Source organism: Myotis yumanensis, unplaced genomic scaffold (assembly GCF_028538775.1).
Source record: "Myotis yumanensis isolate MYYU_CA2020_CCGP unplaced genomic scaffold, mMyoYum1.0.hap1 SCAF_19, whole genome shotgun sequence".
NCBI lineage: Eukaryota > Metazoa > Chordata > Mammalia > Chiroptera > Vespertilionidae > Myotis > Myotis yumanensis.
Window position 1 is genome coordinate 26,724,191 of NW_027223770.1, and position 22,013 is coordinate 26,746,203.

General features: G+C 60.3%; 1 protein-coding gene and 1 pseudogene across 2 annotated transcripts in view; one reads left to right on the top strand and one right to left on the bottom strand.

The window, feature by feature from the left end:
- BCR (BCR activator of RhoGEF and GTPase) overlaps positions 1-22,013 on the top strand; it is a 71,791-nt gene that overhangs the window by 18,941 nt on the left and 30,837 nt on the right. Inside the window, exons 2-4 of one of the 2 annotated variants that reach the window (XM_070399863.1) lie at positions 15,718-15,899; positions 20,466-20,570; positions 21,461-21,646. In XM_070399863.1, coding sequence (XP_070255964.1) covers positions 15,718-15,899; positions 20,466-20,570; positions 21,461-21,646 — 473 coding nt within the window. Of the gene's footprint in view, positions 1-15,717; positions 15,900-20,138; positions 20,313-20,465; positions 20,571-21,460; positions 21,647-22,013 lie in introns of those variants that run through there. The other variant, XM_070399864.1, reaches the window with a different exon arrangement.
- LOC138998218 (U6 spliceosomal RNA) lies at positions 17,582-17,673 on the bottom strand (annotated as a pseudogene).

A 22,013-nucleotide genomic window follows, 5' to 3' on the forward strand; every position in this document is an offset into this window, starting at 1 on the left:
GAGCGGCCAGCTGGTGCGGGGCGCAGGGCGGCTAATCCCTCGTTACCACGGATCCCGGAGGCCTGCAGTGTGCCAGCCTGGCCGCAGCCCTAATGGCCGTGATGACGGACGGATGGACGGGGCCGGCCCGCCAGACAGTGAAAACAGGAAACCTAGTCTTTAAAAATAATCCAGGGGGAGGAGAGAAAGTGAAGAAGCCACGAGTATAAACCATCAGGCGGCCCCCTCGTGTGCCCTGAGATGAAGCGAGAGCACTTGCAGAGTCCCGATGGCGCTGGGAGGCGGGCCCAAGGAGCGGCCAGGTGGACGGGGTTCATCCGCAAACCCCCAGATCCCAGCTGGTGAGGAGCCCGCCGTCCACCCTCCCAGCGCACAGTGGGCGAGTGGCACCGGCCGTGAGATGGCAGGTTCTGTGGCCAGACCCCAGGGGCCCGTGGTTCTCCCGCAGCCTCCCTCCCGCACAGAGTGGCCAGGGCTGCGGCCTCCTCCAGGCGGGGCCAGCCCTTCCTCCCCCCCCCCCCCCCACCGCCCCCTTCCCCCCAGCAAAGCCTGCCTCAGCCCTGCCTCCCGGGAGCCGCCCCTTCCTGCCTTTCCCGGGGGCTGCAGGCCGGTGCCTGGGGTGCCCGTCAAGGGGAGCGACAGGAGGGCCCTTATCTTGGCCGCCGGTCGGCCGGGGCCCGGTTATCTCTCCCTTCCACGCGGTTAAAGGAAGCGGGTGGCGGAGCGGCACACGCAGGCCCCGAGTCCACAACAGGAAGCCGGGCGTGGCGCCGGCCCCCCGGGCTCCTTCTGTGGCTGCCCCGCCGCAGTCGCTCCTGCTGTCCCGGCCGCCCCCTCTGGTCCCTGGGGCTCTCAGAGCGGGGTTTGCAGACGGACATTTAGATGCTTGACTTTGCATGTAGACTGTGCACACCTGCCCGTGTCACTGTGGTCCAGGTGGAAGTGGCCGCTGCCCTGCCTGGTGGTCTGGGTAGTGCACAGCGTGGACACCATTTCTTCTAAAGCTCAGCTTCCGGCGTGGCTCAGTGGATAGAGCGTTGGCCTGCGGACTGAAGGGTCCCGGGTTTGATTCCTGGTCAGGGCACAGGCCCCGGTTGCAGGCTTGATCCCCAGTGGGGGGTGTGCAGGAGGCAGCCGATCAATGACTCTCTCTCATCTTCGATGTTTCTATCTCTCTCTCCCTCTCCCTTTCTCTCTGAAATCAGTAAAAATATATTTTTTAAAAAGAATATGCTTTTAAAAAAATCAAAATAAAAAATAAAGCTCAGCTTCCGCGTGCGCCCTGGGTGGGTCAGAGGCCCCTCTGAGTGACCTTGTGAGTGAGTGAGCCCCCTTCTCCCAGGGGAGGGCAGAGGCGTGAAGGAGAGCCCATCCCCCACCCGCTGCCCCCTGCAATGCCTCCACCCACCTGGAGACGCCCTCTCACACCTGGCACAGCAGCCCTTGGGAGGCCTGGGGCCGGAGGGGGCTGGAGTCCCGTGTTCTCACTGACGTCTCTGGTCCTCCCAGCCACAAACCATGGGTTCAGCCTCGGAGACCTGGCAAGCAGGCCTGGCATCAGGGGCAGTTCACTGGGCAGCTGCAGGGAGGGCGTGCCCCAGTGGGAGGCGGCCGAGCCTGCCCTGAGCAGTACTGAGGTCACCCCATCATCCCCACCATGTGCGTGTCCTTCATTTCAGAGAGGAAGGAAGAGGGAGAGAGAGAAACATCAACGCTGAGAGAGAATCATGGCTCGGCTGCCTCCTGCACGCCCCCTCCTGGGGACTGAGCCTGCAGCCTGGGCCCGGGCCCTGGACTGGAATCGAACCCGGGACCCTTCAGTCCACAGGCCGACGCTCTATCCACTGAGCCAAGCCGGCCAGGGCTGTGTGTCCTTGTGAACGAACCGGTTCGGTGTCGGGCTTTTCCTGTGCTTGTTCCCCTCCTGCGTTTCAGTAGAACCCCCGACGCCGAGCAGCCTGGACCCGAGACGTCACCCGGGCCCAAGGAGCGCAATTGTGATTATTTTGGGACTTCCTCTCCGTGCACCCCGGCCCGCTCGCTCGGTGGACCCCTCCCTGCACCTCACATCCCTCCGGCAGTGGGCTGAGCAGGCCAGGTGGAGGGCGTGGGCTCGGCCAGAGCCAAGACTGCCGGCCAGAGGCCACAGACCGGACTGCAGGGCCCAGACCCCAGGCATCCCGCCCGCCCAGGAGTCTGAGGGCTGATGCCCTGCTGCCCAGCCTGTGCTGGGAGCTGTCCAGGACCTGGATTTGGGGGAAACAGCCGTGGGTCTGGAGGAGGCTGAGATAACCCAGACTGTGCCGCTCCCCTTTGACCTCTGGTTAGTAGCCCATTCTCGCCATCATGCACTGCAGCATGCGCCAGCAAGGTGGGGGGGCGGGGTGGGGGGGCGGATCACGGACCCCGGAGTCCACAGTGCCCACCTCCCCCACGCGACGGCCGCGCTCATCCCAGACTCGCCCCCTTTTCCGGTCTTTGCCACCAGCGCGTGTGGGGGCCACAGTCCGCGGCCCGTTGGCATGTTAATGCGGTCACACACCTGGAACATTCTGGGTCCTTGCTTTTACCCTGTTCTTTTTCTGGAGGCCGCCCGCCTCAGATCCTCTGGAAATGGGCGGGTAGAAACCGACACAAACAAACTCCCCAACCAGCCTGGCACGCTCCCTGGCCCACATCCTGCTCCGTCCTCAGGACCTGGAGGCCCTGCTGAAGGGGGAGGACCCTCCGCGGGGCAGGGCGGGGCGGGGCGGGGCGGGCATTGGCTGAGCGGCCACACAGGCCTCCTCCCTGGGCTCCATAAGTGATTCATTTCCTCCAGGAGCCCTGTGCTGTTTTCCAGCAGAATCCTGCGCAGGAGGCATGGAAGGCTGGCTCCGAGCGTCCGCCCTGGCCGACGTGCGCTTTCTCTTCAGACAGAGTCTTTCCACAAGGCCCAGAGTCACTCTTATTTCATTTCGTTTTTCATTTTTTAAACGGTGTTTATTTATTTTTAACATCGTCATGCCGTAAAACCGACTTCTCGGGCCGGGAGGGCAGTTCTGTGAGTTTTAAGGTGTTTCTTTTGTAGCCACCATCGTAGTCAGGATGCAGTTAATACTCCATCACTCCGAAAAAAACCCTTTATAATTACACATCCCTCCTCACCTCCTGCAGCTGGTGATCTGTTCTCCATCCCCATAGATTGTCTTTTTAAAAAATGTCGGGTATCCCTGGCCAGTGTTGCTCAGTGGATAGAGCGTCGGCCTGCCAGGTCCGATTTCGGTCAAGGGCACGTACCTCGGTTGCAGGCTCCTTCCCGGCCCAGGTCTTGGTCTGCGCGCGTGCAGGAGGCAACCAATCGATGTGTTTCTCTCACATCGATGTTTCTCTCTGTCTCTCCCTCTCCCTTCTACTCTCTAAAAATAAATGGAATAATATCCTCAGGTGAGGATTAACAAACAAAACAAAAAGAAAAGAAAATAGAGCCTTTCAGAAAATATTTGAAGATGCGGATTGTTACAGCCTGGAGACTCGGGCTAACAGGTGCCCCTGGCTATTGGTGGCTACCACTTTCTGGACCTACTGGGTGCCAGGAGCAAGCAGTAGGTCTGTCACGGTCAGTCTCAGAACAGCTGAGTCCCGTCATCCCCAGTTGCCAGCGGAGGTTCTGAGGGTATGTCTCCCGCATATCACCCAGCTCGGAATCAGGGTGGGAGGCGGCAGGACCAGGCTGCCCTGGGGTCCAGACCTCGAACGGAGGATGGAATTAGCCGGCGTCCAGGCTGCCTTGTGGGACAGATGGGGGAGCATCTTGACTGCAAGCATGGCTAAACATGGGATAAGCTGTCAAGGAATGTGAGAAATTCCCATCTGGAGAGTGCGTTGGGAAGGATAAACTATTTTCCAGGGTATGTTCGATGCTTGGTGTTCAGCTGCTTGGTCTCGATGATCCCTGAAGAAACACCTTTTTTTTCTTTTCTCTCTCTCTCTTTTATTTTTATTAATCCTCACCGAGGATATTTTTCCATTGATGTTTAGAGAGAGTGGAAGAGAGAGGTAAAGACAGACAGAAACATCGATGTGAGAGAGACACACTGACTAGTTGCCTCCTGCAGACACCCCGACCAGGGCCAGGGAACTTGCAGCCAACATCCGTGCCCTTGACCGGAAATGAACCCGGGACCCTTCAGTCCGCCGGCCGGTGCTCTATCCACTGAGCCACACGGGGGAGGGCCCTGGAGAACACCTTTTGACCTTTCTGGCTTAGCAGTTCTCCCCCGACCACCTCCCCAAACAGACCGTTTGCTGATGGTATCAAGTCAATATTGAATCCCCTTAGAACTTCCCGGGTCCCGAGTTCCTGGAGATTTGGTTTCTGGGCGGTTCTAGCACCTGAGAGCGCTGGAAGGCTTGACTCTCTCCTGAGGCTCCTGCCTGTGTGCTGAGCCTGCCTCCTGTGTGGGCCTGCTCCCAGGGACGGACCGCCCCTTAGACATCACTCTGAGGGTCAGGCCCGTGCGGGGCACCTCCGCCTTCCCCAGGCACTTACTTCCCTGCAGCCCCCCCCCCCCCCCCCCCCCCATTCCCTGAGCCTGGCCCAGCCTGGCCCACGCTCCAGGGCCCTCCTGGCTTTGACCTCAAAGAGCCAGAGCGCCTTCCAGTTTGTGGCGCTGCAGAAGCACCTGTCTTCGCCCGCGGGTTACTCAGCGGCACATCCTCGTTTGCGGGATGTCTGCTCTGCGCCAGGCCCTTGCGTTGGTGCCATGGTCTGTCTGGCTCAGAGTTCCTTGCAAGAAGGTACAGCCGCCCCAGCCGGTTTGGCTCAGTGGATAGAGCGCCGGCCTGCAGACAAAAGTGTCCTGCGTTCGATTCCCGGTCAGGGCACGTGCCTGGGTTGCGGGCTTGATCCCCAGGAGGGGGCATGCAGAAGGCAGCCCATCTATGATTCCCTCTCATCATTGTTTCTCTTTCTCTCCTCTCCCTTTCTCTCTCAAATCAATAAAAATATATTTTTAAAAATATGTTTTTTAAAAAAGAAGGTACAGCTGTCTGCAAATTAAAGTTCCTGCTCATGTTTCCAAGGGAAAAAGGCTTCAGGCCACAAATGCATGGAGACCTTTGGCAGCATCAGGGATTCCTGGCCGGAGGACCCCAGAGGGCACCCCCCCAGCCCCCCGCCCTCCTGCATGCCAGGCCTGCCTCCCCAGCAGCCCCGTCCCAGCCCTGCATCCAGCTGTCATTCCCGAAAGTGCCACCACTCCCTGCAGTTGTTAGGGACACATAGCGATCCTTCGTGGAATGTGCCCCACCGTGGTCTGGGGTTCCTGCTGCCCCCCGGTGGGGCTCCCGGCGGGGGGGGGGGGGGGGCGGAGTGGGGAGCGCAGCGTCCGGAACCGTCCGATGGAGCAGATGGCGTCAGGTGAGGTGTTACTGCTCTCGGCGTCTGCTTTTCCACGTGTCGGTTGAGAGAGGGTCAGGCACGTGTAGGGCTGTGGTGGGACTGGCAGTAGGGTCCCTAGGTGCTCGGGAATGGGGAAGGAGGCGTTTTTGGTTTTTTTAAAAAATATATTTTTATTGATTTGAGAGAGAGAGAGAGAGAGACATCAATGAGAGAGAACCATTGATCGGCTGCCTCCTGCACGCCCTCCACTGGGCATCAAGCCCGCAACCTGGGCATGTGCCTTTGACCAGGATCAAACCCGGGACTTCAGTCTGCAGGCCGATGCTCTATCCACTGAGCTACACCAGCCAGGGCAGGGGGTGGGTGGAGGGGGTTGCGATGATTTCCCTGCTGGATTTTTGCACGGGAAGCAGCAGCACGTGCTGGGTGGGCCTGAGGTGCTGAGAGGCCCAGGGACTCAGGCTGCCTTGTGGGGAGGCTGTGTTCCCCCCCCCCGCCCCCTGCCCGCCGCTGCACAGAGCAGGTGTGGAATCCGGCAGGAATGCACAGCCGTCCTTCCCCGGATGCTCGGACCCTGCACCCTCTGCCGGCTCGGGCAGCACGTGGCCTGGGAGTTATGTCCCCCCCACACCCACAGGGATGCCTCTCGGGGAGAGTCCCATCCCAGGCTAGAGCTGCTGGCGGGGAGGGCAGTCCCAGAAGAGTGAGTTTTGGGGTCTCTCATCTTCTTCCTCAGCCTGACCTGGCTCCCCCGAGGCCCCGCCTGGCCCGCCTGCTCCCCAGTGCACCCCCATCTGTCCAAAGGCCGCTCGGCCCTCGGATACTGAGCTGTCTTGTCCTCGCTAGCCTCCTCGTCCAGCGACTCGCTGTTGTTTATTCACTCGGATCTTAGCGTCATTCCCTAGTTTGTTTATTTTTAATCCTCACCCGAGGATATTTTTCCATTGGTTTTTAGGGAGATTGGAAGAGAGAGGGAGAGACAGAGAGAAACATTGATGTGAGAGAGACACATCGAGGGGTTGCCTCCTGCACATGCCCCGACCAGGGCCCGGGCCCGGGAAGGAGCCTGCAACCAAGATACGTGCCCTTGATGGCAGCTGCGGGCTGTCTGTGTGAGCATCTTCGCGGCGTCCAGGCACAGCGGGGCTCTCTGGAGAGCGTGAACGGAAAGTTTACTACGTGTCATCGGCTTTAGAAAAGATGTGTGTCTCTCACATTGATGTTTCTCTCTGTCTTTCCCTTTCGTTGCATGTTTCCCGGCACTCCTGTGTGTCGGTGGGTGTGTGTATGGGTGGGTGTAGGGGTGGGTGTATGGGTGGGTGTAGGGGTGGGTGGGTGGGTGAGTGTATGGGTGGGTGTGTGTATGGGTGGGTGTATGGGTGGGTGGGTGTGTATATGGGTGGGTGTAGGAATGAGTGTATGGGTGGGTGTGTGTATGGGTGGGTGGGTGGGTGTTTCTTTTGAACTGGGCCCTGGGCTGGCACATGCGTTGAGTACGTGGAGAGGGGATTGGTCCGTCCACCTATGGCCCATGGGCCCTGTGTGGTCAGTGGCCTGATGAGGGACAGCCCGTCCTGAGAAGCATCTGACCCGCCGAGGACAGTTCTGGCTTTTCAGGACTCGGGTTCTAAAGTCGGTGGAAAATTGAAGAGGCTCTGACACCCCGTGAGTGGGAGAAAGACCCTGGAGCAGGGCCCCTAGGCGCGGGAGCGCAGGTACCAGGTGACATCGGGGAAGGGGTGACTGGAGGGCAGGCTATGAAGAATTGGTGGGCCGGCCGGCGTGGCTCAGTGGTTGAGCGTCAACCTGTGAACCAGGAGGTCAAGGTTCGATCCCCAGTCAGGGCACATGCCTGGGTTTCGGGCTCGATCCCCAGTGTGGGACATGCAGGAGGCAGCCGATCCATGATTCTCTCTCATTGATGTTTCTCTCCCTCTCCCTTCCTCTCTAAAATCAGTAAAAACATATTTTAAAAAAAAGTATCGGTAGAATTCCGAGGCCCAAGGAAGCCGTGTGATGGAGAGAGGGTGTGATTCAAGGCTGAGAATGGAGCTTCGACCGTCTGGTTGGGCTGCAGGGCCCGCGAGGGGAACTGTGGGAGCTACACCTGCAACCGCAGGAGGCAGCCAGGGGGTGAGCGAGAGCCCTGCGGGCCTGTGTGTGAGCCAGCGCGCGGGCCCAGGGCCCAGCCTGAGTGCTGGGCGGGCTGCGGGGCGCCCCGAAGCCTGTGACAGTGCGGGTGGGAGTGCGGGGGAGACGGGGTGTGGACACAACCTGACCCCTGTTCAAGGGGCCGGTTGGCGAAAGTCACTGTCGCCTTTCCTGGCTCCATCGTACCTCGTACTCAGGACTCCAGATTTCTGAGCCACGGTGAAGGCGAGAACCGTGTGGGCCTGAGAACAGACTCGGCTCCACTCCCGCAGCCGCTCTGGGGCTCTGAGTCCCCTGGAAGCGCTGGACCCGCCCTCCGGGACGGAAGATGGGGTGCACACCCAGGTCAGGGCTTCTCCTGTGAAGGGGACGCCACAGAGCAGCGAGGCCGTGCGTCCGTCCGGGCCTGTGAGGCCATGTTGTGTCGCTGGTGCGTCATGGGTCTTTCTGGAAATGGAACGGGTGGGTTTGTGCCTGCGTCAGATTTCTCAGGGAGGGACACCTCAGGGTGCCTCCCCCTCGAGGCCGAGGTCGGTGCCGGTGGGAGTCGAGTCTCCGAGGCCGCGGAGGATGGCGGCCAGAGGCCCAGCGTGTCCCGCGGGCGGTCGGATGCCCATGCCTCCCCAGTGCCCTCGGATTCTCCATTTCCTGCAGAAAAGCAAGTCCCTCCAGGCGGGTTCTTTGCGCCCTGCTGTCTGGTTCCCTATGGCTGCAAACACAGCAGTCTCTTCCCCCTCGTCTCTGCCCTGCAGCACCACCGTGTGCCATGGCCGAGCAGCGTAGGGAGCGAGGGGATGTTTGTCTCCACCGCTGCTACGTTGCTGACTCATGCAGCCTCTTCACAGAAGGGATGGGGGAAAGCTGCTGGCTCCGAGGTGGTCCGGGGTCAGCTAGGTTGCCCCTGTGTTCCTAGGGACACCCCCACCCGCCGGCCGAAAGCTGAGCGCACGTCACGTGAGGACAGGGAAACGCACACCTGCCCGGCCAAGAGTGACTTCAGGAAGACAGGAAGCATTTATTCCGGAAGGATCCGAGGGGCAGAGCGCAGAGCCCTCGGTTCCTTCCCTTCACGAGGACCCAGAGAGGACTGACCGCTGCCCGTTGGTGCCTGCTATGTGCCAGACACTGCCATGGGGTGCGATCAGCTGGGTCTCCACTGCTCTGCTCTGCGGGGCAGATGTCTGTGCCCGCTCAGGAGGTCAGAGGGCCCCGGGCAGTGACCTCAGGCAGTGGGCAGGGGTCCAGGTCCTGAGGGGCGGGGATTGGCCTCATTCTCTCCGGGCCTGTCCTGGAAGTCTGAGCTCAAATTCTGTGCCTGTATTTTTATTTTTAAAAATATATTTTTATTGATTTCAGAGAGGAAGAGAGAGGGAGGGAGAGATAGAAACATCCGTAAGGAGAGAGAATCATCGATCAGCTGCCTCCTCCATGCCCCACACTGGGGACGGAGCCCGCAAGCTGGGCATGTGTCCTGACCGGGAATCGAACTGTGACCTCCTGGTTCATAGGTCGATGCTCAACCACTGAGCCACACCGGCCGGGCTCACATGCTGTGCCTTTAACAGGACCTGTGTGAAGTGCCAGCCTCCCAGCGGGAGTGCCGGGCAGGTGACCAGGTGAGCCACGCGGTTACCCTTCCGTGTGGGGTGTTTCTGGGGCAAGCACTGCCTGGGAGCTGGTGTCGGATGCCTCTGGGAGCCTTGCCCGATGGCCCAGATCACGTGATTGTCGAGGGGCGGCCTCTTCCTGGGGCGTCTACGCCTGGCGGGCCCAGGGCGACCTGCGGAGTAGTGTCTACACCGCCTGCCCACGGGTTGAGGCTGTCCCTGGAGGACTCTCTTTTCCCCAAGGTGCTTTCAGAACCAAGCACCTGCCCCGGCTGGTTTGGCTCAGTGGATAGAGCATCAGCCTGCGGACTGAAGGGTCCCAGGTTCGATTCTGGTCAAGGACACATGTCTGGGTTGCAGGCTCCATCCCCAGTAGGGGGCGTGGAGGAGGCAGCCAGTCAATGATTCTCTGTCATCATTGATGTTTCTGTCTCTCTCCCCTCCCCCTTCCTCTCTGAGATTAATAAAAATATATTTAAAAAAAAAAACAAAAAAACAAAAAACAGAACCAAGCACCTTTGTCAGGACCTGCTCTCCTGACGGGGCAGGTGGCAGAGATGGTGCCGAGTGGGCGTCTGACAGCTGTGCCAGGCGGGGGGGGGGGGGGGGGGGGGGGGATGGGCGCCCGGCCAGCTGGGGAGTGAGCGTGGGCCCTGTCCAAGCTGTCACCCCGCGATGACAAGCGGGATTATCGCCGTCGGTGCTAATTCCCACATGACAGTTTCAAGTTTCAGGTCAAGAGCAGAGGCTAGTCCTCCGTTTCCGCGCGCGTCTGCACCGAGCTCCTCGCCGGCTTCTTTTCCGGTGGTTCCTCGGCTGTGTTCAAGGCCCTGTGCTCGCTCCACGGAAACCCTGTGGCCAGCAGACTCTGAGGCCCTGGGGGTGGGGGTGGGGCACTGCTCCTGCCGATTCTTTTTTTTTTTAAATCCTCATCCTTGGATATATTTTTCTGTTGCTTTTTAGAGAGAGTGGGAGAGAGAGGGAAAGACAGAGAGAAACATCGATGTGAGAGAGACACGTCGATTGGTTGCCTCCCGAGGGAGCCCCAACCAGGGCCCTGGCCTGGAGAGGAGCCCGCAACCTAGGAGGTGCCTTTGACCGGTATCGAACCCAGGACCCTTGGATCTGCAGGCCGACGCTATCCACTGAGCCACACCGGCCCGGGCTCTCCAGCCGATTCTTGCTGGAGAGGAGAACCAGGGAGACACCTCGCGGCTGGGACCATGGAGAGCCCTGGCCTTCCTGGTGGGCCCGCTCTGGGCCTCTGGGAGGGGCGGGGTGGGGCCCTGGTGGGCTTTGGGGTGGGTGGGCCAGCAGATGGGACTCCCGGGCCGCGTGGAGCGTGCCACGGAAGTAGAGAGCACAGCCGCCCGGGAGGAAGAAGCCGGGCTGGAGGAAGTCGTGGGGTTTTGTGGGGAGCAGCGACAGAGAGCCCGTAGCTGTGCAGGCTGGACCGTGGCGATAGCCGGGGCTTCCCCGAGTTACGAGGCCTGTGCTTCTGGACGCGTCCTTCCTCGGCTCGCTCGCCACCCCCTCGGCGTGTGTGGGTGGAGCGTCATTACCCCCGTTTCACCGGTGGGAACATCGAGATGAAAGGCGCCGCCCCAGCCGGCCCGGGAGATGCAGGGATGTGTGAGGGCCCTGCAGGCTGGGAGGGGAGGCTGGGAGCAGAGGAATTGTGTTTCCCTTTCCAAGCGTCCCTCGGGGTGGGGAGCTCCGGCCGCTTGATCCTTGAGCACAGAAGATTGTCCAGGGAAAACCCGCGTCAGCCTAGACCAGGGGTGGGCAAACTTTTTGACTCGAGGGCCACAGTGGGTTCTTAAACTGCACCGGAGGGCCGGAACAAAAGCATGGATGGAGTGTTTGTGTGAACTAATATAAATTCAAAGTAAACATCATTACATAAAAGGGTACGGTCTTTTTTTTTTTTTTTTTTTTTTAGTTTTATTCATTTCAAACGGGCCCGATCTGGCCCGCGGGCCGTAGTTTGCCCACGGCTGGCCTAGACTCTGGACCCCCACCACCTCCGGCCCGGTGCTGGGCGGTTCACGCCCGCTCACATCTGGTGCCTCTCAGAATTCTGGTGCAAATCACCCGGTCTCACCCCATCACCACCCCCGCCTCAGCTCACACCCAGGATGCCGGAAGTGGGGGATCCAGCTCAGGGTGTGGCTAAGCCCCCCTGCGCCCCCCGAGGCTCCAGGAGGTGGCCTGCCTATGTGAATCCCCAACATGCTCAGGGCATGTTGCTTCAGCGTTCCTCTGTGAAAGGAGGTACCAGGGGCTCCTTGGGGAGGTGTAAGTGGTCGAGGCTCTGCACCTGGACAGTACCTGTTCCCACGGCCGTGTGTTGACCACCGGGGTCTCGGCGCCCCCAGTTCAGGCTGGCATCACGGTGCCTTCCCCTCTGCGTCTAGAAGCGAGTAAGCCAGTGGCCCTTTGAAGAGCGCCGAAGATTGGGGCGACCCAGGACTAGGGTGGGGGTGAGACTTGCAGGCTGGCCCCCAGGACTGAGCCGGAGCTGCGCCACTCCAGGGCCGGGACACCAGCCCGCCAGCAGCTCCCTCTCCCCCGGGGAGACCCCGACTCCCCACTGGCCCATCTCCTCATTCGTTCCTCCCACAGAGAGGACCAGGCCTGGGAACCAGCGAGGCGGAGTGGGCCGGTCTCAGCAAACCCCACGGCTGGGGGCTCACACTGCAGACTTTTCTTTCTGACAGTCCTGGAGGCTGCGTGTCTGAGATAAGGCTGCCAGCCTGATTGGTTTTGTTTTATTTTTATTTTTTAAAATATATTTTTAATGATTTCAGAGAGGAAGGGAGAGGGAGAGAGAGAGAGGAACATCAGTGATGAGAGAGAATCATGGATTGGCTGCCTCCTGCACGCCCCCTGCTGGGGATCGAGCCCGAAACCCCGGGCCTGTGCCCTGATCGGGAATCGAGCCGCGACCTCCTGGTTCATAGGTCGATGCTCAACCACTGAGCCACGCCGGCCGGGCCAGCCTGGTTGGTTCCTGGTGAGGATCCTTTTCCTGCCTCCCTCTCCTCCGTTAAGTCTTGCCTCTGTGGTCACTTCCCCGGGGAGGGGGTCTCGGCTGCCCTGCCTGCAGGCCCAGCTGCCTGTCATGGGTGGACTCGCTGTGATGCACGTGTCATGTGACTCCTGGGATGCTGCCGGCTCCCCTCATACCACGTACCCAGCACGCTGCCCGGCGTGCAGTAGGGGCGTTGCACATCTTGACTAAACAGGTGCTCAGTAAATGCATCCGTCGTTTGCTTGTCTGGGACCAAGTGCCTTAAGAAATCGCCCTGAGCCCCGTAGCTGCAGGCTCCGGGAGGTGCTGAAAAATAATTAATAATAATGATGATGATGATGATGATGACGTCACCCCACGCCCAAGGCTGCAGCTCTTTCCGGCTGCGGTTCCGCCTCGGCCCGCCCTGCCCTGGCACCAGCTCGTTGCAGACTCAGCCCGACCCAGAGCATAAATAATCTCTCCCTCTTGAGGATCTGGGGTCTTTAGGCACAGGGGGGCCCTGGGAGGCCCTAGAAGGTCCGTTAGCAACATCTGGATGCTCATGGGGGGTCCTTGTCTGCCCATCCTGGGGCCACTCGGTCTTAGTGCTAAAAGTCACTGGCAGCCCTGGCCGGGTCGGTTCAGTGGATAGAGCGCCGGCCTGTGGACTGAAGGGTACCCGCCGGCCTGTGGACTGAAGGGTACCGGGTCCGATTCTGGGCAAGGGCATGTGCCTCGGTTGCAGGTTCAATCCCCAGCCCTGGTTGGGGCCCGTGTGGGAGGAAACCAATCGATGTGTGTCTCTCGCACATCGATGTTTCTCTCTCTCCCTCTTTCCCTCTCTCTCTCTCTCTTTCTCCCTCTCTTTTCCACTCTAAAAATTAATGGGAAGATATCCTCAGGTGACGATTAAAAAAAGAAAAAGTCACCCCAGAGTCATAGGAGTATGAACAGACTGTTGAACCTCAGAGGGAAGGCGGGGAGGGTGGGTGGGACGAGATCAACCAATGAACTTGTCTGCATCTCTGCATCACCCCTGGGCACAGACAGTGGGGTGCTGAGGGCCTGGGGGCGGGGGGGGGGGAGGACGGGATCGGCTGGAAGAGTTTAATGGGGGGAAAAGGAGGACCTGTGTCCTTCCTATACTTTCAACAATAAAGATGAAAAGGAAAAAAAGTGGCTGGCAGAGTTGACCTGGTGACTCAGTCTCCCTCCAACCAGCTGGAACCCAAACCCCGAGCGGGAAGAGCTGTGTTTTGGCCGCCAGCGTTCTCCCGGAGACTCAGCCTCGCTCGGGGCGTCTAGGGCTGCCCGGCGAGCTGGGGTGCAGGCAGTGGGCGGAGGGGTGCGGCCCTCCCCGCTGGTATTTCCTGGCCCGTTGGGAAGACTTGACCGGCCTCGGGCCTTGTGTGACACACTAATCTGGACCGTGACCTCCCCCTGCCCCGGCAGCTGGGCTTCCCGTGCTGACCTGGTGATGTCCTTGTTGGGGTGACGGCATGAAGGCTGAAAGGTGCCAGGATCCGGGGGTGCTCCCGGTGCCCCTTCTTCTCCCACAGAACCAAGGGCTGGAAAGACAGGCCCTCGCCCGGGCGCAGTGACTCACTGGCCGGGGGCGGTCTCGCGGATGAAGGGTTTTGACCCGCTTGGGGTAGCTGCCAGGGGAAAGCAGAAACCAACCAGATCACTCGGCAAGGGCGGCCGCGCCCCCTGCCCGGGGGTGGCCCACGGTCGCGGTGCCAGCAGCTCTGACGTCTGTGCAGACGGGGCTCTGGGTCCTCAGGAAACAGCTGGACTAGGTCCTGGGTTCCGTGTTGAAGAGAGGAAAACAGATGTGTGTTCGTGGTTGGGGGGGGGCTTGTAGGTGAAATGATACATAAAACTGAACATTTTAAAGTGAACAACCCGCCCGGCCGGTGTGGCTCAGTGGTTGAGTGTTGACCTATGAACCAGGAGGTCAGGGTTCGATGCCCGGTCAGGGCACATGCCTGGGCTGTGGGCTCCATCCCCTGTGGGGGGCGTGCGGGAGGCAGCCGGTCAATGACCCTCTCTCATCATTGATGTTTCTCTCTCTGTCTCTCCTCCTTTCCTCTCTGAAATCAATAAAAATATTTTTTTAAATATATTTTATTAATTTTTCACAGAGAGGAAGGGAGAGGGATAGAGAGTTAGAAACATGGATGAGAGAGAAACATCAATCAGCTGCCTCCTGCACACCCTCTACTGGGGATGTGCCCACAACCAAGGTACATGCCCTTGACCGGAATCGAACCCGGGACCCTTCAGTCCGCAGGCCGACGCTCTATCCACTGAGCCACACTGGCCGGGGCCCGGCTGCATTGTTTTCAAAGCTCCCCAGGTATCGCTGGCCTGTAGCCAAGGCTCGGGACACCTGCTGGGCAGTGCGTGACCTGCTGGGAGTGGCAGAGGCGTGGGAGGCAGCGGAGACTCTGGCCGCCCGTGGGCCCCGAAGCTGGGCAGAGGCGTCACCCAGCACCCTGGCCATTCTGAGCTGGCGGTGACCACAGGCCACTCCGGCCACCGCTCCTCCCGCTGTGCATGTGGAAAGAACGGAAAGGGACGGCCCCCCGACCCCCCGGGATTGCTGGGTCAGCTCCCAGGTCCATGGGTGGCCCTCTGCCCACCCGGCCTGGGTGGCGTGGGCACCAGCAGCACCCGGGGCCGGAGCCCAGGGTGGGGGGGTGTGGGGGCGGAAGTTGGAAGCGGGTGAGTGATCACTGCAGAGGCGCCCGTGGCGATGACCCTTAGGTGCGGCTGCGAGCAGGTGAGTCATGACGGGAGTGATGTCATCTGGGGACATGACCCAATCAGCTCGACCTCTCGGGAACCCCGTGGGCCGTGAACGTGCCTGTGGAGCCCAGAAGTGGCCTTCCTGGTGAGGCTTGGAGCAGGCGGGGCCTTGTGGGGCGAAGGGTCTGGGAGCAGAGCTACAGAAAGCCACGGGGTGGCTTTAGGACTCAGCCTGGGGGGAAGGAAGCCGGTGTCTTCAGCGGGGAGGGAGGGACTGCCCTCTGACTAGACAGTCCCCAGGAGCGGGGACCGTGCTGTGGGGTGAGCCGTTCTCGTCCTCATAGGCGCTCTGATGGGGGTCCGGGTGGGCTGGCCCGGCAGATGTGGGGCGCCCGTGGCTTGCACCGGGACACCGTGCTGGCCTGTGCTCTCCACCCTGTCACACCCCCACGGACAGGCGTCTGAGGGACTGTTCCTGACGGCCAAACACTAGCATTCGGGGTCCGCCTGTCTGTGATGGCTCAGGGCCCCTCCCGGGATAAGGAGCATGTGTCCCAGGCGGCATTTGGAAGCTCAGTCTCATGTTGTCTGGGCCCAGCTGCTGTCCGTCCCCTCCGTGCCCCGGGGTCTGTGGCCAGGCGGTTGTGAAGGTGAGGTCCGTGCGCCTGAGGTCCCTGTTTGGTGCCTGCAGGTGGCAGATGGTGTCAGCTGGGTCCCTGCTGGGACAGGGGGGATGTAGTCGGCCCTTCAGGGTGCCCTGTCCCCCCCACACCCCCGTCTCTGACACAGGCCGCCTCTCTCACACACAGATACGTCCTTCGGAACGCCGCCTGGATACGGCTGCGCCGCGGACCAGGCGGAGGAGCAGCGCCGACACCAGGACGGACTGCCCTACATCGATGACTCGCCCTCTTCCTCGCCCCACCTGGGCAGCAAGGGCAGGGGCAGCCGGGATGCGCTGGCCTCGGGCGCCCTGGAGTCCGCCAAAGCGGTGAGTCCCAGGCAGCGGGCAGCTGTCCTTGTCCCAGAGGCTCCGGAAGCCCAGCCCCTCTGCTCAGGGGCAGGGGACCAGCGAGTGATGGAGCAGCCAAGGTTGGATATCAGTCGTTAAAACTCCTTTCTCCTCCCTTCATGGGGCACAGGGACCTCCTGCTGGTGCAGGGAGCTGTCAGCCCAGCGTGGAGGAGGCAGGCAGCTCATGCTGGGACCTGTGGGGGCGGCCCCCGCATGGGTGCTGAGCAGGAGAGGCGCCCACAAATGCACTTGCTCCCTCTTACCAGAGGGGGTGCTGACGACCCCACCCATTCGACCACAGTCATTTTAAAAAATACATATTTTCATTGATTTCAGAGAGGAAGGGAAAGGGAAAGAGAGAAACATCAATGATGGGAGAGAATCCTGGATCGGCTGCCTCATGCACGCCCCACACTGGGGATCGAGCCTGTGACCAGGCCATGTGCCCTGACGAGGAATCGAACCCTGACCTCCAGGTCCATAGGTGGAGGCTCAACCACTGAGCCACACCAGCCGGGCCCTTCCTTTGTGTGAAGACCCCTGCCCCTGGGGCAGATTGCACTTCTGTCTTTCTGGTCCCCTCGCCCCTGATGGCAGGGCCCTCCCCCTTGTGCTTAGCTTGTTTCTGGGTGATTTCCACCCCAGGATTAAACATGGGAGGAGTCTGTTCTTCCTGCCGCTGCGAGGAAGAGCGAGGCGCCTGTCTTTTCACGGCGGCCGCTTCTCTGGGCCGGCACCTCTGCTGCAAGAAGGCTTCTTACTTACGCTTTTGTGATTTCTAAAGACCTCGGCCCGAGGCCTGTGCCGAAACCTGCAGACGGGAGGGGGAACGGTGTGTGGCACACATCTGCCTGTGCGGCTTCTCACCCAGCGTCCAGTTGCACCATTTTACACGAAGCCAAGGTTCAGAGAGGTGAAGCCACTGGCTCGAGGCCACACAGCGATCGGATTGGAAGCCTTCCTGAGCCCTTAGCTGACACTTTCCCTCGGCTTCCTATAGGCAAGGACCCTCAGGGGCCTGAGTAGGCAGGTGGAGTCCTGAGCCCGGGAGGGCCCCTGCCTGTCCCGCCACCGCTCCCGAGGGCTCTCTCTCCCTGACAGGACCTCCCTCACCTTTAGGTCCCTTGAGAGGACTCGCCCTGTGCCCCAGGCCCTGTGTGACGTGGCCACCCACCCCCGCCCCAGACTCCTGCCCTCGGACCCTCACCTGCACTGACCGGGCTGCGTGGAGTTCTAGATCCGTCCACCATGGGTTTGCTGGTTCAGGAATCGTCATGCAGCACTTACTGCTCCAGACACGGTGCTGGCGCAGGGAGTGTCAGCATCAGGCACAGAGTGTCCCGAGGCCCTGCCCGAGGAGCCGCGCCCAGTGTGCTCAGGGAGGCGGCTGGGTGTGACGCCTGGGTGTCCTTTCCCAGAGTGGCTCTCGGCCAAGATCTTAATGGCTGGTTCCTGCACAGTGCATGTGCACACACATGCACACACATGCACACACATGCACACACATGCACGTGCACACTCGCACATGCACGTTCACACATGCACCTAGCTCATGTACGCTTACAAGATGCCACAAAGCAAGCTGGCAGTCCAGGAAGGCTCTTTGTTTTTTGTTGTTGCTTTTTCATATATATTTATTTATTTATTTATTTATTTTACAAAAATATGGAACGCTTCACAAATTTGCGTGTCATCCTATGCTAATCTCTGTATTGTTCCAATTTTAGTATATGTGCTGCCGAAGCGAGCACTCATATATTTTTATTGATTTCACAGAGGAAGGGAGAGGGAGAGAGAGATAGAAACATCAATGATGAGAGAGAATCATGGATCGATTGCCTCCTGCACGCCCCCTACTGGGGATCGAGCCTGCAATCCAGGCACGTGCCCTTGACCAGAATCGAACCCAGGACCCTTCGGTCCTCAGGCCGGCGCTCTATCCATTGAGCCACACTGGCTAGGGCCCGGAAGGCTCTGGATGCCTCCAGGGCAGTGAGGATGTGATACAAGCCCCAGGGATACAGGAAGCGGAAGTAGATGGGACGCAGGGACGGCCCCCTTCCCCATTCACACCCCGGCTCGGGGCTGAAGGAGCTCACCTGGGCCCGGCTCTGCAGCCCCTTCCTGCACTCCTGGCCCTGGGTGCGTCCTGCCGCCTTCACCACAAGGCGCCTCCCTCCCACCGGGCCAGGAAGGGTGAATGGCCATTAGGGCTGGGGGCACAGGGAAGCCACACTGCTGGTCCTGATTCCGGGTTCTGGTGACACCGGGGGCCCTTGAAACCAGCATTTCTCACCTTAGCCCGTTTGGCTCAGTGGATAGAGTGTCGGTCAGCGGACTGATCCAGGTTCGATTCCAGTCAAGAGCACGTACCTTGGTTGCAGGCTTGATCCCCGGCCCTGGTTGGGGCATGTGCAGGAGGCAACCAATCCATCTGTTTCTCTCACATCAATGTTTCTCTCTCTCTCCTTCCCCTTTCCACTCTCTCCAAAAATCAATGGAAAGGCATCCTCCGGTGAGGATTAACCGGAAAAAAAAAAAAGGCAGCACTTCTCCCCTGGGGTGGATTGGGCCCCGGGGGCGTGTGGCAGCAGCTGCAGCAGCTGAGCTGTGTGCTGCTCCTCGCACAGGTGAGTACAGGCCGGAGATGCTGCTCAGCACCCTGCAAGGCACACAGTGGCCCCAGTTCCCAACCGAGGACCCTCCCGCCCCCGATGTCAGGGGTGCTGGGGGCCAGGTGCCTGCCCCCCATCCGGGGTCTCCCTGAGAGGTTTGGGGAGGTGAGTGACGAAGGGGCGGTGTCTTCCCTCCACGCCCACGGGCTGCCACGGCGGAGGTTGTCCCGCGCTCCCCTGTGGGCTGAGAAACCTGGAGGTGGAACAGGCAGGCCATTGGGTCACCTTCCCTGAACACGGGGCCCCTCCCCTCTTGGGCGTGGCCAGCCTCCGGCACCAGCTCTGCCACACCCCGTCCGTCCGGTCAGGGAGCCAGCTGGGCCGGTGGCCAGGCAGTCACGAGGCAGTTGTCATGGCCTTTAGCATCATCACCGTCTGTCTGAGTTCCCTGGGGCGGCCATAACCGAGCGCCACGGAGCGGGGAGCCTAAGCCACCGAGATTTACTGCTCCTGTTTCTGGAGTCGGGACGTCCAGGGTCACGGTGCCAGCCGGGCTGGTTTCTCCCGAGGCCTCTCGCTGGCTGAGCCACGGCTGCCTCCTCCCTGTGTGTCTGCATCTCAGTCTCCTTTTCCACACGTCCAGACGCTGACATTCAAGCTCATGTTCACCGCAGGTGCGCTGCGTGACTCGATATGGGTGTGCACTGAAGTGGTGATCCGTCCCGGTGACATCCATCACCTCACACAGTTACAGATTGTTTTTTTTTTTTTGATGCAAACTTTGAAAATCTCTCTTAGCAACTTTCACACAAACAGTATTATTACTATTTTTTTATATATATATATTGATTTTTTACAGAGAGGAAGGGAGAGGGATAGAGAGTTAGAAACATCGATGAGAGAGAAACATCAATCAGCTGCTTCCTGCACACCCCCCACTGGGGATGCACCCGCAACCAAGGTACATGCCCTTGACCGGAATCGAATCTGGGACCCTTCAGTCCTCAGGCGGACGCTCTATCCGCTGAGCCACACCGGTCAGGGCGGCAAACAGTATTATTAACGGCAGTCCCATGCTGTACGATACACCCCCAGGACAGGACATCTTTCTTTTATGACTGGGACCACCTGACGTCTTCTTGTCAGGACACCGGTCACCGTGGCTTCGGGCCCCTGCAAAGGCCTCGCTGGACCGTGATCGTTAAAGACCCGGACTCCGAGTGCAGCCGTGGTGTTAGCACAGCTGGGACTGGAATGTGTTCCTCTGGCTGTGTGGACTCTGTCTGCCCCCGACCCCGGCGTCCAGTGGCGTGAGCTCTGGCTTCTGGAGGCAAAGGCGGTCGAGCTGTATTGATTGGAGGGGAGGGGATCCTGTAGCCCACCCCTAAGGGGGTCCCTGCCCACAGAATCAGAACAGCAGGCTCGAGAGGCAAAGGTCCTGAGCCCTGGGAGCACCCTAGGGGTTCCCCGGGCCAGGTGGCAGCGGCCCCCAGCTCCGCCCCGAGGCCAGGAGGGAGGGTGTGTGGCAGGAGGCAGCACAGGACTGCCTGGCCCTTCGGTCCAAGGGTCAGGTGATAGCGGCAGATTCCAGGCAGGGAGTGACAGCGGCAGAGGGAGCTGGGGTGGCCGTGTGGCAGGTCCCAACGCCCCTCGGCTCAGCCTCTCCTGGGACCACCGCTCCTCGGTTGGAGGAGGAAGGCCTTGCCCGGCTGGCTCGGCTCCAAGCTCCCCAATGTCAAGACCAGCGGTGGCTCTCAGCTTGGCGGTGACCACGAGTGAGTGGCCGACATGCCGGGGTGTCCGTGATGTCCTCTGGTGCCACCCGGAGCTTCCTGGGAGGCTGGTCCGAGGTGGACACACTTCCTCTCCGAGACGGGCCGCCTCAGGCACCACCTCGCAGATCTGACTTTTGTCTGCTTCTCCCGCAGACGGAGCTGGACCTGGAGAAGGGCTTGGAGATGAGAAAGTGGGTCCTGTCCGGCATCCTGGCGAGTGAGGAGACGTACCTCAGCCACCTGGAGGCGCTGCTGCTGGTGAGGCGGGTGCGGGGTGGGGGGGCTGGTGGGTGGGGCAGGGGCGCGGGGAGCTGTCGGCTCACATGGCCCGGGCCGAAGGTCAGCTGGCTGGAGCCGGGGGCACCCACCCTCCTGGGAGTCATGGAGACACCAGAGACACCTGTGGGAGGGTCAGAGCAGGCCGCCTGGGTGGAGGCTGGAGCTTCCCAGGGGCGGTGGATGGCAGCATAAGACAGGTGCCAACCCAAGCTGGCTTCACATGTTTATATTTCATGGGATTTAAATATATATATTTTTTTATTTCAGAGAGGAAGAGAGAGAGAGAGAGAGAGATAGAAACATCAGTGAGGAGAGAGAATCAGGGATCAGCTGCCTCCTGAACGCCCCCCCACTGGGGATCGAGCCACAACCCGGGCCTGTGCCCTGACCGGGAATTTAACCATGACCTCCTGGTTCATAAGTCGACGCTCAACCCCTGAGCCATGCCGGCCAGGCTATATGTCATAGAATTTAGAAATAATAGCACAGAGCCCTAGCTGGTGTGGCTCAGTGGGTAGAGCATTGGCCTATAGACCAAAGGGTCCCGGGTTGGATTCAGGTCAAGGGCACGTACCTTAGTTACAGGCTCCTCCCCAGCCCGGGCCCTGGTCAAGGGTTGTGCAGGAGGCAACCCATCGATGTGTCTCTCACATCGATGTTTCATTCTGTCTTACCCTCTCTCTCCCACTCTCTCTAAAAATCGATGGAAAAATACCCTCAGGTGAGGATTAACAAATAATAAATAAATACAAGCACATGTGTCACCTGACCAAGATCTTCTGTGGCCATCCCATGCCCCTGGCCCATGGCGAGCCCTTTCATGGTGGCCCCTCACCTGTGGCCGTGCGGCCCGCCTGTGCCCCCTGCAGCCCATGAAGCCTCTGAAGGCGGCGGCCACCACCTCCCAGCCGGTGCTGACGAGCCAGCAGATCGAGACCATCTTCTTCAAAGTGCCTGAGCTCTACGAGATCCACAAGGAGTTCTACGACGGGCTGTGCCCCCGCGTGCAGCAGTGGAGCCACCAGCAGCGCGTGGGCGACCTCTTCCAGAAGCTGGTGAGTGACGGGAGCCGGGGCGCAGCCGCCCGCCGGGAGGGAGCGCGGGGCTGCGGAGGCGGCTGGCGGGGGCGGGCCTCTCCCGGGACCTGCAGGTGGGTGCTGCTGGGGCTCGAGGGACACCAAGGTGACAGTTCAAAGAAGAGTCTGGGGTGGTGCCCGGCCGGGGTGGCTCAGTGGTTGAGCGTCGACCTATGAACATGCCTGGGTTGCAGGCTCGATCCCCAAGAGAGGGGGCGTGCAGGAGGCAGCCGATCAATGAGTCTCTCATCATTGATGTTTCTATCTCTCTCCCTCTCCTTTCCTCTCTATCAATAAAAAATACGTTTTTAAAAAAAGGCTCTTGAATCACTTGCAGACTTTTTTG